This window comes from Pelophylax lessonae (genome assembly GCF_965119305.1).
Source record: "Pelophylax lessonae genome assembly, chromosome: 3".
NCBI lineage: Eukaryota > Metazoa > Chordata > Amphibia > Anura > Ranidae > Pelophylax > Pelophylax lessonae.
In genome coordinates, this window is record NC_138770.1 from 117,331,682 (window position 1) to 117,347,788 (window position 16,107).

The 16,107-nt window shown below is 40.6% G+C and overlaps 1 protein-coding gene across 3 annotated transcripts in view; it reads left to right on the plus strand.

The window, feature by feature from the left end:
- ITSN2 (intersectin 2) overlaps nucleotides 1–16,107 on the plus strand; it is a 392,176-nt gene that overhangs the window by 297,302 nt on the left and 78,767 nt on the right. The window contains exon 30 of one of the 3 annotated variants that reach the window (XM_082251748.1): nucleotides 2,794–3,517. The exons of the other annotated variants lie outside the window; for them this stretch is intronic. Within the exon in view, the coding sequence (XP_082107874.1) occupies nucleotides 2,794–2,795 (2 nt within the window). The 3' untranslated portion in view covers nucleotides 2,796–3,517. Of the gene's footprint in view, nucleotides 1–2,793; nucleotides 3,518–16,107 lie in introns of those variants that run through there. 3 annotated transcript variants of the gene reach the window in all.

The window sequence follows — 16,107 nt, forward strand, 5'->3', positions numbered from 1 at the left end:
TTAGTTGAAGCATGCATGCAGGAGAGCGTGCTTAGCTGAGAAAAACTCTCCTCCTCTCTCCTCCTGAAGACTCCTGCGTTTGTATGATGTCATTTGCCTAAGTAAGAAACTAGAAAGTAACTGAGGAAATGTAAAAAAAGTTAAAACAAGTAAAATCTGATATACTTTGCTATCTAATTATAATGCCAGCAGCATGATGTTTAAAAATAATAAAAATAATGTTGATTTGGAGAGTTAGCCCCGGTTCACACTTGTGCGTGTGCGGGGTTCGCATGTAATATCGGAGCGCACTGCTCCAACATTACATGCGATCGGCTGTGCGGTGCGAGTTTAGCCATACAGTTTGTATGGCTAAATTCGCACCGCAGCCACACCAAACACGCACAGGACCCTTTTTTCTAGCCGCACCAGGATCGGATTGCACAGCGGTTCACACTTGTGCGATCCGATCCTGTGCGAGCTGCACGATCGCACTGCGATATGCGATCAAACTGGGGGTGTCGTTAAGATTACATTGACACCCCCAGCGTATCGCATATGGCAGTGTGAACTGCCGGGGGTGCGTGTGCGATGCGGGAACAGGCTGCGAATTCGCAGCCTTCCTGCATCGCATATATGTGAACCGAGCCTTAAGTTCCACTTTAAATTACATTTAATTAACATTTATTGTTAAACATGTCATCATTCTTTCTCACTAGCATAAACCGAAAGCCTACATACTCAGTGGATTTTCTACTTTTTTGTTTTCCACATGTGAGAAGTTCAGTAGCTGTTTACCTCTTGTTTATTGATCAAGCTGAACAGCTACTGAACCTGGGTAAGAAAAGGTATTAAAAAAAAAGGCAGTCAGTGATCTAAATGACAGAGGCACCTGTAATCATCTCTCATTAGGAAGGGTAGGAGTTGTCTGGTTTAATGAACATCAAAATGCTTTCTGTGACCCCATGTAATTGCTTAGAACGCCGTTCCAAGTGCCCGTCAATTTGTTCTCATGATCCACTGCATTCAGGGTCTGGCATCTATGAAATTCATCCAAACCCGCTGTGTTAAGATTTGATCCGAAGACGCAGCACTCCCAGTTAGAGTGTAAAGTGGCCTCAACCTAGGTTCCTCCCAGGCCATGCTGACACATTTTGTCCTACCCATAGGGCTTAGTCATTGACCCTCTGACTAATCCCTGTAGGCAGGCTGAAATGCATCCAAGGACGTGGCCTGGGAGGAACCTAGGCTGAGGCCATTTTAAACTCTAACTGGGCTGTTAGGAGTGCTGCGTCTTCGAATCATATCTTATCAAAATGCTTTATTTCACCAAGAAAAGCATTTTGTGTCTTTAAATTGCCACTTCTTCAATTCATGGTGATGCACTGATGATTCCAATCCCTGGTTGTGCTGTCTCACTCAGTAGGTATGTGGGCTTCACTCCTCTTTTCTTTTCCAGTAGACACTCTCAACACACCCCAGGGACTTTTAGAGAGTTTAAGGCCCCTTTCACACAATCCGTCCGTCGGACGGATTCCGTTTTTCTCAGCAGGGGATCGAGCTGCCGATCCCCCGCTGAGCAGGAGGATGACAGCTGTGTCTCCGCGCTGTGTGCGGAGACACAGCTGTCAGTTCCCCATGCATCTCTATGGGGGAAATCGGATGGGAACGGACCATCGGTCCGTTCTCATCCAATCCGATCCGCTGGACAGATGGAAAATAGGGTTTCCATCCGTCCAGATTTGACGGATTGGATCGGATGTCAGCGGACATGTCTCCGCTGACATCCGATCCCCCATAGAGATGCATGGGGGGACCGTTCAGATCCGCCAAAAAAACGGACAGGCGGATCTGAACGGTCCGCCTGTGTGAAAGGGGCCTTAGTCAAATTTTCAGTATCAACTTGATGAATTGGAGCTGAAAGTTATCAGGCTTGCAGTTCATGCAGGTGAGGGGAATATTTAGGCGAGGCTTTATTAGGAACAATACTCAGATACATAATGGAGAAATGGGTCGGGGCAACACAGTCTGCCGAATTGATGATTCTGGAAAGTTTTGTGCACCAGTGAGCAGATCACAAGGCAGGTGCAGTACTTAATACATTTTTTGCAGGTAAAAGTTTCTATATTTGTGTGTCAGTTGTCTGTGGTACCTAGAATTGTCGTTTTATTAAATCAACCACCTAACCACCTAAGTGTTAAACTTATATATACTGTTAAACATACCATAACAGTTACCTCTACTAAGTGGAAGCAGCCATCTTGGGGCGTGAACCAATAATTCAGCCCTTCTTTTTTCTAGCAGGGATGAGCTCAGGCATGTTTGGATCCTAGTATTGAACCTACCTGAGCTATCCTGCCAGGAAGCTGTCACTGCACACCACCAATCAAAAGGGACTGAGGCCTTCTCCTCCCCACATATACACACTGTCTTTATACATGTGGCTGTGGGGCAGGGAATGCCTCTGCCACTTATGGTTGGTGATATGCGCAGTGGCACCTGGCAGGATTGCTCAGATCAGTTCGAATTGGGATCCAAGCATGCCTAAACTCATCCTGATTTGCTAGGAACTTATGACATTGTTGTGACATGCAAATATTAAATTCATTCACATGACTTCCATCACTGTGTATGTGGGCAGCTGACCTGTACACATTGTAGGCAGCCATCTTGTTTCAGTTCTCTAGGAGTTATTATCACTATGGTGATTGGACTTCCAACATGGCTGACTCCACTTTAAAAGTGTATAACGTTGCAGATATGAGGGGAAGGCACTATGGTTTCATTCTCGGTGTGTTCTCTTTTTGTTTTTAGGACACAGTCTTGTCTACCTGTATGAAAGCACCACAGAGACCCACTATCCCAGTAGAACTATAGCGAGGAGGAGGCCGGCGCCATTGGCTTCGCTTTGAACTCTCATGATCCAATTCCTCCGACAAGATCGCCTCTCACGTCAAAAACGACCGTGTTGCCTTTACGTTTCAGTTTGTGTTATGAAAGGATAGTGGGTTTTTGTGGGTCTTCCATAGCTTTCAGCTTGGCTGAGTGCGGTTTGTTGTCGTTGCATGCTAGCCAATGTCTCTGCAAGCAAGACGTGCGTCAGAAGCTTCTGCTGCTGAATGAGTCTGTGATGCATTGCTTAGCACTGCTTCTCACGCCTCGCTCGCTGCCTTGTTCCAGCTTACACTATGGGGTCTGGGCACACAAAGACCCACTACAACACAGCCAATGATCTGTTAGATTTATTTATAATTTTGTCGGAAAAGACCGGTAAACCTAACAAGCTAAAAAGTCAATAAGCGGGCTGCTAGTTCCATTGAACCTTTTTTGTAGCCCTCAATGGAATCAAATGTTTCCTTATGTCTCTATTTCTTTGTGCAGCCTTCATCTGCCATATTGGGCTTAAAGAGGTTCACCCCTGGCTGCTTTGTAGTGGGGTCACTAGAGATGAGTCAGCCTTGCATAACAAATTATCTTCATGTCCACTTCTGAATATTTGATCTCTTTAGTGCATGATTTAGGCTTACCGGTCCTTTGAAATACCCATTTCTGGCTGTATTATTCCAGTAAATGCCTTGTTCACTGATAGAGATGGGCAGTGGTTCTCTTTTGCTGTGCAACTACAAGTCCCAGCATAACTCGCTGCTGATGGCTTGGTTCCCCAGCAATGGGAAAGCTACACTGGCCTCATTTTGTGCTGAAAATTTTCTGTTTTCTTTCTTAATTCGGGTAGTCTTATGTCACTACCAAGACTATCATGTTACTACAAAGACTTTTCCACCGCTTTACAAGTGCAATATATTTTTTATGTATTAAGCTATTAAGTAGGTTTAATTGGGCCTGTGTCATATAGGCAGAATGTATAAGAACATGTAAGTATTGATTTGGGGGGTTAAAGCTCTAAACATTCTTTTTTTATATATACATTTTCTTTATCCGGACCAAAGGGTATAGCTTTATAACTGAGTTTTTCCTTTGGATGCTAAAAAGCGTGAATAGGGTTTTTGTTTTTTGTTTTTTGCCAGCCCAGAAGTAGCTTGGCCTTCTTAGTAAATCTGATATTGTAGGGCAGGACATCAAAATAAATTGGCATTAATGTAACTATCTAAAGCATAGGTAAATCAATTTATTGATGGATTAATGCAATTGTAATGTTATCTCCACCTTTCTTATAAGAAAAGCTTCCAGGCTTTCCCTGTGCCTCTCTCTCTTCAGCTGTGGGTGCCTGCAACCTCTCGTCACTTTCCTACACAGTTGACATGTAAACATTGTGAAGCAGATACAACCCACCCATGTCCTCCCTCTAACCCAAGGGTGTGCAAACTATGGCCCTCCAGCTTCTCAGGAACTGCAATTCCCATCATGCCTAGTTATGTCTGTGAATTTCAGAGATTTACAATGCCTCATGGGATGTGTAGTTCCGCAACAGCTGGATGGGTCGTAGTTTGGACACCCCTGCTCTATCCTGTTCAGAGATTTTAAAACCAATTTGAACTTTCTTTTATAATACACCAAATTAATTCTCGCTGCATCAAGACGAAAGGTGTGTAATTGTTTGTTTTCTTTAGAAAACATTTACAGCCTTCTGCCTGCTGATTGATTAGTTCTAGCTATGATTCAGCAATTAGTATATCGGACCTCTGCAAAGAGACCACTGCTTCCACACCGAGCAAAGATCCTTCTCTGCAGCATGCTGGTAGGGGGGACAGGACTTTTTATTCATGCTGTGGCTGCTTTCTAAAGAAAATGGAAAGTAAGGCTTTGAATGCCATTCGGTTTTGATTCACCTAGAACAGCCTTTCTCAACCTTCTTTTTTTTTTTTTAATATAGAGGAACACTGGAAAATAATTTTTAATGTCTTGGAGGAACCCCTGCTAAATATTACATCTCTAGCTCATGGCACATGTGTAGTCAGTAACTTTTAAATATAATCCATATAGGAATAAAGAACGTACTGTATCGAACATATTCGACACCCAGAGCATTTTTTTGTAACACTCCTCCGCTCGATAAGAAAAAATAGTTTTTGTAACAATCATGGAACAAATAAAAATAATGTCCAGAAAAGAGACCCATTAGGGGTCAGTGGAAAAGTGCTGTCTTAGTGCTTCCATACATTAGTAGCCAATGGGAGAAGGACCCTTTATATTAGTGGTTAGTAGGAGAAAGATACTCTTACATTTACAACCCGCTAACAAGATAATTGACATTAGTGGAATTCTGGTAGTTAGAAACACTTCATTGCTCAAGGTTTCTTCTAGAGCATGGGTGTCCAACCTTTTGGCTTCTCTGGGCCACATTGAGTGTAGAGAGATTTTCTCGGGCCACATATAAAATATATACTATTAGTTAAGGTATATAAGTAATAAAACGCTGCCGCGCCCCCTTCCCGTGCTGCCCCCCCCCAGCACTAATTTAACACAACTAGTGGATGATCCCCTCCGAGGCTGCCTCTGTGGCCGTGCCCCCGACTCGACTTCCTTCCTCCCCAGCAAAAAATAAATAATTGTCAGGGGGCAGTGGGCCTCATTGCCTGCGCTTCTGGGCCGCAGGTTGGACATGCCTGTTCTAGAGGAACGCCAAGGTTTCACTGAACCTTGGTTGAGAAACCCTGACCTAGAATGTATTTAGCTGCTTTAGGCCCCGTTCACACTGGGGCGATCCGACTTCCCGGGGCGACCTCGGAGCGGCCGGCACGGACTTCATAACATTGAAGTCTATGACGGTCGCTCCGGGTCGCCCCAAAGAAGCTCCGGACCCTTTTTCTAAGTCGGAGCGACTTGTGTCGCTCCTATTAGAACGGGTCTGCAGCTTCTCTATGGAAGGCGACCTGTGAGGCGACCAGGTCGCCTCACAGGTCGCCCCAGTGTGAACGGGGACTAAAACTGGAAGTTCAGTTGTTTTTTAAATAGTTTGTTGCCATTCTGCCATTATCTACACAGATGTAGATAATGGTGTCTACAGTGCTTTAATAGTAACAATCACAATATAAAACCAGAAACAATTGTGGAGCTTGTACAAGCATAGGTGCAAAAGAAGCCGAACAAATAGAATTTCCAGCTGACCTATTTTGCTGTCCTGCCTTACACAGATTGGTTAAAGAAGATGTTCCATTTTAATACTTTGTACTGAGGGAGTTAGTATTCTTTTGTGTGAATCTGCTATTTGTACTTCTAGAATTTTTGCTATATTTATGGGATCAGTGTGCTGCAGGGTCGGCGTTGGATGTCCTTTTTTTTATCTACAAGATTAAAGTGAGCAGTTCTTGTATCTGTGTTTAGCTCACTAAACAGAAATGTAAGTTTCGTATATGGTCTCCTATTTGGACAGATTAATTTTTCATTCTGTATAATAGTCATGCCAAAAAGAGTATGATTTTCATTAATGTGAGCTCCCCCAGAAACTGTCCAATAGGAGGCGTTCTATTCTCTGTATATGGTGCTGTCAGTCAGTATAATGTAGTGGAGGGGGCGGGCACAGACAACATAATAAGGGTGTCAGACACCATAATGCAAATTGCCTTCTCTCCCATTACAAGGGAAGAAATAAAAGTCGTAATTGGTTATATTTAATAATTCTTAAGGGTCTTTAATTCTAAAGGGTCCAGCTTTTCTCTTAAACTGTGCTTTTCAGTTTTCTCAACATAAATGTCAGTGTTGCAATGGGTAGACGATGTGCTGCCAGACTGAATAGAAGTAGCTATGTTCCTGAACAATGGTTGATTTGAACTAACCAGTCTGGGTTACCTCCAGCCCTCAGTATGCAATCAACATGCTTTGGGAAGGGTTGCTGCCTGAAGTCTTTATATAAAATATCGCTAAATGTTCCATCTCAAAATAACCTTTTAATCCAGCATAATGTCCTAAACCACAGGTGTTTTATTAGAATGTGTTTTTTTATTTTACAGTTCTCAGCATTCTATAAATGGGGGCTGTTTTCCCTTTAAAGTGGTTGTAAACTTCAGATAGAAAATATGAACAAAGCATATCCCTCTATAATATGTACTTGCCTCAATCTAGAGCATTAAGTGTCATTTCTGTCCTCTGTCTCTTTCCTCTGCTATCAGAGTCACTTCTGATGTATTTTCCTGACACCAAGAGAAAAAAGGTGGCAGGGGAGGGAGCTTCAGCAAATTGACAGAATCTGCTCTGTTTGTGTGTGCTGTGTGAAGAGGGGCATATCCCTTCCCTCCAATCAGCTCTCAGAGCTCTCTTTACTGATGTAACTTCAGCTCTACGCCCCCTACTTTTTAGGAGTTGAGAGATCCTGTGTAAATTCTGCACTTTGAATAGAATTAGGGGAAGGACACCTATAGATAAACAGGTACAACTTATGTAGGTGGATTTGTCATCTCTGTGTATCAACTGAGGACAAGCACTTCACTGGGTATATGTAAGGGTTTACAACCACTTTAACATCTGCTTTTTGGGGTACAAGCTGTCCACATATATAGCGGTCACATGCACCACTATCTTTAAGATACAAGTCCCTGTAATCATTGTGCTTGCTGATTTTAATATGCATGCGTCTAATGTGCATTAGTTGGATGTTTTTTCTGTAAATACATTCCTCGGCTGCTTCTGAATGTACTATTCAAGTCCAACTCAGAAGTGCACTGAGAAGGGTAGCTACATTCCCACATAGAGTAGGTCTATGGAGACCAAATGTCATAATAGAAGTTGGAGCAGCCCCTACTGGCTGCATACAGAGGGCTGGATAGGGTAAACATTGTACAGGCCCTGCCCAGAACAAACTATGCGTCCTTTTATTTGGAAGCTTGTTGTCTGTCAGTTGCAACATTGACATTTTGGCTGCAATTACACTTAGCGCCGGTTCACACTGGCGCGAAGCTACTTTCAGGGGCGACCTCCGTCTGTGAGCGGCCGCCACAGACTTCATAAAATTGAAGTCTATGGCGGTCGCCTCCTGGTCGCCCCAAAGAAGCTCCGGACCCTTTTTCTAGGTCGGAGCGACTTGTGTCGCTCCTATTAGAACGGGTCCGTAGCTTCCCTATGGGAGGCGACCTGCGGCGACCTGTGAGGCGACCAGGTCGCCTCACAGGTCGCCCTAGTGTGAACCGGGGCTTAGACCCGGTCCACACCAGCGCGACTTGTCAGGCGTCTTGTCAGCCTGACAATTCGCTCTCCCTCGCGGTCCATTGACTGCTACAGGAGCCGTTCTAATAGGAGCGACACAAGTCGCTCTGATATGAAAAAGGGTCCTGTACTACTTTGGGGCGACCTCGGAGCGACTTGCATAGACTTGCATTATGTGAAGTCCATGCAAGTCACTCCGAAGTCGTGGTGCATGGGAATGCACAAGTCGTCCCCGAAGTAGTACAGTGTCGTGTCGCCCCAGTATGAACCGTCTCTTATACTTACAGACCCTCTTTCGCTGCGGTTGGTTAAAAAAAAAAAAACACTTTGCCCCCAGTTTGCATGTGCCCTCTTCTGGGTTTGCATATGTTTTGCTTTTGTTTTCACTGAAAACAATGAGTTCATATAAGCTGCCCCTACAGGCTACATGATTGTGCCCAAACGCTGTCTGTTACACCCCTTTTAGAAAGTCCCATTTTTTTTTGAGATGAGTATTATATTGTACAGTGTAAAAAATTTGCCAAGGATCAAGCATTGCTGTCTGTTTTTGGTACCATATTGTTCTCCAGTACATAAAGTGGCATCCCAATGTGTGCTTGTAGTTGGGATTTCTGATGTTTGTATTATTGAAACCCATACATTCCTCATGTGCAGTTTGGCCTTCAGCTATTTGAGTACAATATCTAATTCTCAGTGTTTGCTTTGACTTCTACATGAAAGCTTTAAACTGTGATTTCTATCCTTTCCAAATGCTGAAGGCTGTTTGAGTTATGTGCACTTACCAGAGACCAGTTGTTTCAAGGCGGGCTGTTTTTTTAGGAAAGGGGCTGTCAGTACTTTTTAAGTAATGAGAGGTGTGCTTTAAAATTCCACCCTATGCTATATCAGTTTTAATGGAAACCTTTCTGTTACAATTAAAAAATCAGTGTTTTTTTCTATTGAATAATCTGAATATAGCTATGTAAAGGGTACTAAATCTCAATTCTTGAATGTATTGAAACAAAAACACCTCCATTCCAAGATCCATGTACGGAATTGAGTTTAGTTACATGTTTTCACTTGTATCTGCATCCTAACCCAGTGATCTTCCCTTGCAAAGCTTGGGCCTGGAAATCAGTGACCCTCTCTGCTGCACTCTTCTGTCCGGATGTCAGAGAAATCACATTGGACATCTACAAGGCCAAAAATGAATTTAAGCTATCCGCAGAGTAGCTTTGCATCTGAAGCTCTCTGGATTGGGTTTACAAGGTAATTATTGGGCACATCATTACTCCCACCTCGTCCCATTCTAGTCATGGAGCTTTTTTTTTTTTTTTTTGTTTTTGAGCCCTTCTCTTTAAATTTAAGGGCCGGTTCACACTGGGGCGACTTAGTCGCCTGACAAGTCGCGCTCTATTCAGTGCAATGGAACCGTTCTAATCAGAGCGACTCAAGTCGCTCCGACTTAGAAAAAGGCTCCTGCACTATTTTGGGGCGACTTCGGAGCGGCTTGCATTGACTTCTATTAAAGAAGTCGTGTGCAAGCCATGCTGAAATCACGCTGCAGGGGGCGGCTTCAGAGTCAGGCGGCTTTGAAGTCGCCCCAGTGTGAACCGGCTGTAAGAGCGACTGTCCCGAGGGGAAAAAAATAAATAAATTGAAAAAAAGAAAATGAAATTCCTACTTGTCCTGTCACTTATGCTTTGCGTATTTGTGTTACTCTTTTTAAGAAAGGGAAGAGGGGGAAGATCTGAGGTTTAGGTGGTGGGATAGGCAAGTATTTACCCTCTTATTCAGTATGTTTTTTTTTTTTTTTTTTCATTTCGGAAAAGGTACTGCAGCCCTTAATATACGAGCACTTAAATATGAGTATATATTGCCATTTATTAATGATTAAGAAATCATAAAATATGAATGTACATTGTAATTTATTAATGATTAAGGGATCAAATCCCTAAAAGTGAACCTGTACTTTGCTCATGCTGGCCAAACTAAATTGAATATCCCACACAGTGGGCAAAGCACTGGTTCACTCTAAGTAGGTATTATCTTTATGTCCTAGATGTGTAATCGTTTTGGGAAAATTTGAAATGCTTTATTTTTCTTTATGGTGATTGTTTAATATAATGGGTCTGATTTAAAATGACACAAGGATAGCTGTTACCCAGCAGCAGTCTGTTCTCCTTAGAGCATGAAAGCTGATTGGTTGCTTTGGACAACAAAATTCACTTTACTTTCTGCTAATGTGCTAAATGTATTGGCTCCTATAAAAAAAAGACATAATTATCATATAATATAATAAAATGGTGTTTATAATCGGTGATTTAAGTCTGATGGGTTTAGGTGTAGGGTTTTATTTTTGCTTCAAAGAAAATCAGTCCTCTTTGCTTGCCTTGATGTATAGGAGCTGGATTAGAATTTTTATCCACTTTCCTGTACTTTAGTATTAGGTACTGCATTGCACTTTGAATTGATAAAACTGAAATGATTGATTTGGCTATAATTAATTATAATAATTATTTTTTGTTCTGGGGCAAAACCTGTATTTTTGCACATGCCAGCTGTGTGTTTTGATGCCACTGTACTTCTTATATGATAAATAAAATTTCTGGTTACATCAAAGTAGGTCTTAAAATTATTCCTATTCAATCGAAATCTGCCTTTACGTGGTATAACCCATCTTTGTTTTTGGTAAACCTTGCTCAAAAAAAGTGGATCAACTGGTATTTCCTGTATATATCACATGACAGTCAGGTCACGTGTTACTTTAGTTTTCATCACAAGAATTAATGAATGGTGCAAGATTATATTTAAATGGCTTATTTTATTCACATTCTGGAAAAACAGTGACTATAGTTCTCTGAGCATGGATCTGTCCAAAAAATGGCTGTCCAGGTTAGTTAATTTAGAATGAGTTCTTGTTATTATAGGTAACATTGTTTTTGACCTCCCTTTATCATAAAATCAGCTTGTTTGGTTAGTTTTATACCTTGAACCTGGACCCTTACACACAGTGCTCTTTTCCACTTTTCAAAGACCTATTGAATGTATCTAGAAAATGCACTAATATAGATAAAACATATGTCTTGGTAATAGCATTGTGCATTTTGGAAAGTGTTAGGAAAATAATTTGGCTCGATACAGCAGCATGTCACATTTTCAATGACATTAGCCAAATTGACTCTTCGCTCTTTTCCTTGGAGGCTCAGAGTTAGATCTATTACTGGGCCACACTTTACATGTGCTTCTGATGTTTACTTTGCCAGGATGAGATTCTGCTAGTTCTCACTACCCAGTACTACCAACATTGGAAGGCTTTTTGTTTTTAACTCACATGAGGTCTAATCTCAGAAGTTCATTGGATAAGCATCTCCGTTATAGCTGAACTTCTTCATGGGAAGGGGAGCTTGAGAAGAGTAGAGAGTGGCAACTTTTGTGATCAACAGACTGCATTGTGACACTGAAGCTTCTGGGATCTTGGAGAACATGCAGATCTTATTGGTGACCCTGTTCTAAAGAAAATTGTTCTTGGCTTCCGAAGGCTGGCCATACATGATATCATTTTTGTTTAGATTTACCAAAACCATATAATATGAGGTCAAATTCAAACACTCATTTATATGCAGTCAAGCAGGCCCTTGTACCGCATAGTTGAAGGTAAAGGAAATTTAATAAAAAAATTTGTATAATGTATGGCCAGCTAATCTACCCATTGTCTTTTTTTTTTTTTTTTTTTTTCCTGCTCAAATTTGAAAAATCAGGGGAATTTGGTTGCTATGGGCCTGTAGTGTTTGACTAGGAGGCTCTGGCCATTTGATATGTTGAAAGGCTTACTAGATAGTCTAGCTTCAGGTTCCAGCACATTCAGATCAGGCTCCTTCTGGTTAGTGAAGGTACAGTTCCAGTGCCATCCACTTATGGTTTTTCACATTTAATAGGAACACAACACTGGCAATTATTGCATAGTCCAGTTAATAGTTCCCAAAAAAAATAAAAAATACTTGAATTGCCATAACTAGTTTTCTGTTTTTTTTTTATATATTACTAAAGTAGCAGACTGCTACAAAACTTTAAAACATTTGTCAACCCAGTTTCTGATCTGTTGAATTATTCCCTTTGTAAAGCTGAAACTTAAAGACATTCATACAAGGACAGCCTGATCTCAGACTGCTAATTATGGTCCACCATATTTACGAGCAGTCTATATAGCTGGCTATACACATTGCTATCAACTTTCTACAACAACTCCATTGCAAAGATAAAATAAATAAAAAAACACCTGTGGCCTGTTAAGGAGGCATAATAATACATGCCAGTCCTTCATTTAGTGACTGTAACCTTGGCTTTTTTGCAGTTACACACCAGTAGAAGATTCTTCAGCATCCAACATTTTGGAATGTGGAAAATGCTTGTATCTCCCACTGTGTGCCCTGTGCTTCCACCTGTCTTGGCTTTTTCATTAATATGGCCCTGTTGAGCTGTAGTGGCGTAAAGGTCAGTGGGTGTAACCATAGTGTGCAGTTGAGGGGGTGGGAGCAACCTGACGTCCCATGTCCCATATACCAGGAATTGTCAGATCCTGAAGATTCTTCACCTGGTATAGCTTTGCAAGAGCGCAAAGGTCGGAATCGCCAATGGTTGGCAGTATCGTTACTCTTCTTATACAGGCTAGCTGTTCTATTTTTAGCAAAAGAGCCACTTTAAGAAAAAAGAGAAGATATTATAAGACGTGTGGCCAGCTTTTCGACCTGCCATAATCTAGTCAAACATTTACAGTGTGTAAGCCACGGCATGAAAGTTTTGGGTATGGTTGGGAAGAGTTAAAGCCTCTGTCGGGGATCTTTTGCTACCTTCGTACCTGTTGGGGCTACTTCAATCACGTTATTGGGACAATTTGACAAGTTTTGACTTGAGTTCCACTATAACGTATTGGAATGTATGAGTTAGGGAATTTTGCCTGCTGATTTGCCTTGCCTTCTGTCATTTGGCATTATTATGGCATAATATGTAAATATAGAGAGTACTGCATACTGGCAGGTTAATTGTGTCCAGCTCCTAGTGATGCTTCTTTTATGGTCCTAATTGTAATTTATTTTGTTGGTGAAGATTGTAGGTTGTGAAGAAACTCACACCCTGCAATTTGTTCTTGGCATGGGTTAATGTGCTTTTTGCCATTTGGGGGAATCTGTAACTATGCAAAAAATTTGTTTATTAAAAGATTGTTTGATTGTGCATGTCTTTGGGTCATTTTTCACAGTAAGTAATAAGTGGAAATTTATTTTAAACATGATACTGCTTCCATTTTGCACATGCACACTAAGCAGGAAGCAGAGCCTACATAGGCAATTAGAATATGTCTACCACCATACTCCGAAAACGTGTTTAAAAGTAAGATTTTTCAAATATTAATAGCTCATTTACACCATAGTATGGGTTATATTGCTTGTTACTGCAACACAAGGGAACCCACTGTTCATGTGCATTGCTTTTCAAAGTTAATTGCACTTGAATGCACATCTACAGTACACTGCAATATATAGTTACATAGTCAGGCTGAAAAAATACACTAGTCCATAAACACAAATAGAAAACCTCAATGTACACTCTCCTGTACCCAAAGTTGATCCAGAGGAATCAAAAAAAAAAAAAAAAAAAAAAAAAAAAAGCTTGGTCTAATTCGCTCGAGTAGGGGGTAAAATGCAGCTCTTGTATAGATCAGAGTTGCATGTGCTGCATGGTAAAAAGTCATTCAGAACCTATTTTGTCATACGTAGAGGTACATTGAGAGCCTATTGAAAATGAATGGGCTGGCTAATGTAATGTGGCTTAATGCAGAAAAATGCTTGGGTTGCAGTGCTCTACATTATGGTATTAATAGGCATAATGTCCATTTAATGACACTTTATTTGTAGGAAGAACCTGGTGGGTTGAATCAGCCTTTGACAACTTGGATACTCCTACGGTGATAGTTTGTCCCCCAATAATTCCTGCTCACCTGGGAGTTTCATCAGTTCCTGACCACCTTTGTGTGTTCCAGCTTTTCATAGCTATGATTTAAAATAAAAATGTATCAATGGATTGGGAATCTTTCGTAGTTGAAGGCTTGCTATCTTATAGTTTTAAAACTGGTCTCCAGCTTTTGGTAAAGTGTTTTTTTTGTTTCTAAGCTTTTAGTGAACCAAGGTGGTTCAAACTAATTATTTACTTCTAAGCTACATACAGTATGCAGCTCTATGTTCCAGCAGTCGTACGAGAACTTCCCATTCTGCTACTGGAACAAAATCATGTCGGGCTAAGCAGTGCTCGGGCATTCACAGGGAGCTTTGTATTCTAGGACTCTATAGAAAAGCTTCCTCTGGCAGAGAAAGGTGAACGGATGATTCATAATCTCCAGTTTGGCCAATCAGAAGTTTTCAATTCAGAGAATACAAAGCTGTCAATGAATAACTGGGCAGTGCTCAACTGATGGAACGCAGCTGACATGCAGGCCGGTTCCTGGAGTGAACGGTGCTGGTCACAGCTAAACAAAACCTCTGCCAGTGAGTGCCGCTTTAGGCACTGTAAGAATATTTAATAATAATATCTCGCGCTCGTACTTTATTATGTCAGAATATTTATACTGCTCTGAATATAAGTGTCTATTTATGTCAATAAGCAAAGATCTATGAGGAAGGAGAATCTTCACCTATTTCCACAAATCAATATGTAGTGAATTATTTTTAATTAATTTCTTTTTAAAAGCATATACCAATCTTAGTGAGTACAGTCTACAGTATGGAATATATATAAAATATTTATTCACAAGACATGTAATCACAATATATGATCAAACTAAAAATGACACAAAAAGATAACTCTTACATAAAATACTAACTTCAAACAATCAATGCAATGTGATGTTTAGCTCACTAATGAAAGTGAAACTGAAACAAAGTGATAGCAAGATTACCATTTTTACAGGTATAGCATAAACCATAGGAAAGTGTTCTATATAAACAGACCACAATTGTCTGCGAATTGTATAGCCGAAAGTCACCTCACTGCAGATGAAGCGAGAATAAGCCATGCAAAACGGAAGACTTAAAATTTAAAATAATGCACTAAATCTGATATTAATAAAAATGTATAAAAACAAAAATCAGCTTTTTAGATTATATGGCTGGGATTGTAATCTTATTACCCTTAAATATGCAATATAAAACATATAAGGAAGGAATAAACCATATTGAATAAAATCAAATAATACAGCAAGGCATATTTACCACACTTAAGATGGCGGCTAGCTTCAAATGGTCGTTACCAGAGTCCTAAGATGGATGCCAGTGAGGGAGGAGTTTCGTTTGGCGTCCCTCAACGTTTCAGATGAATGATGGAGCAAGATGGAGTATGTCTGGATGAGTATATCGAGGGATGTAGTAGTTGTGTGATGTATGTGTGATGTCTGTTGGGCAATGTAATGTCTCCTATCTCATATCTGGGTTGTTCTTTTATATGGTATGAACAAAGGGCTATAAAAATTACCATAAGTTAAACCCAGAGGGATGAAACATTATCCCCATTGGTTGGGATATTCTATACCTTAACTGGTGAGGTCATAGACACACCTCTCGTGATAATTAACCCATGTTTGATAATAAAATTAAAGGATGATTTCTCTATATGTAAGAGTAATCATAAAAGCACAACATAAAACTTTGTCCATACTCCCAGTACATACATAAATGTCCATCTGTATCTCCATCATTCACGCTGGCAAGTAATGCCATTTCAATAATTATATTTTTAATACAATATAATATTTCTATATGGGAAATAACGAAATTATCCCAAGACTGCGTTTGGTATTTCGTCTAAAGAGGGCAGTATTATACCGTTCATTAGATTTTGTATGTAACAATAATTAGAATATATCCTTATCTGATGATCTTTGACCTCTTGGCTAGTGAAGATCCATTAATTATTTGACCATGCCATAGGCTGTCAGACACTTAGTCTAGTTTGTAGAATTTCTATAGTGGTCGTAAAAACTTAACCACAAACTTCTCTGAAATG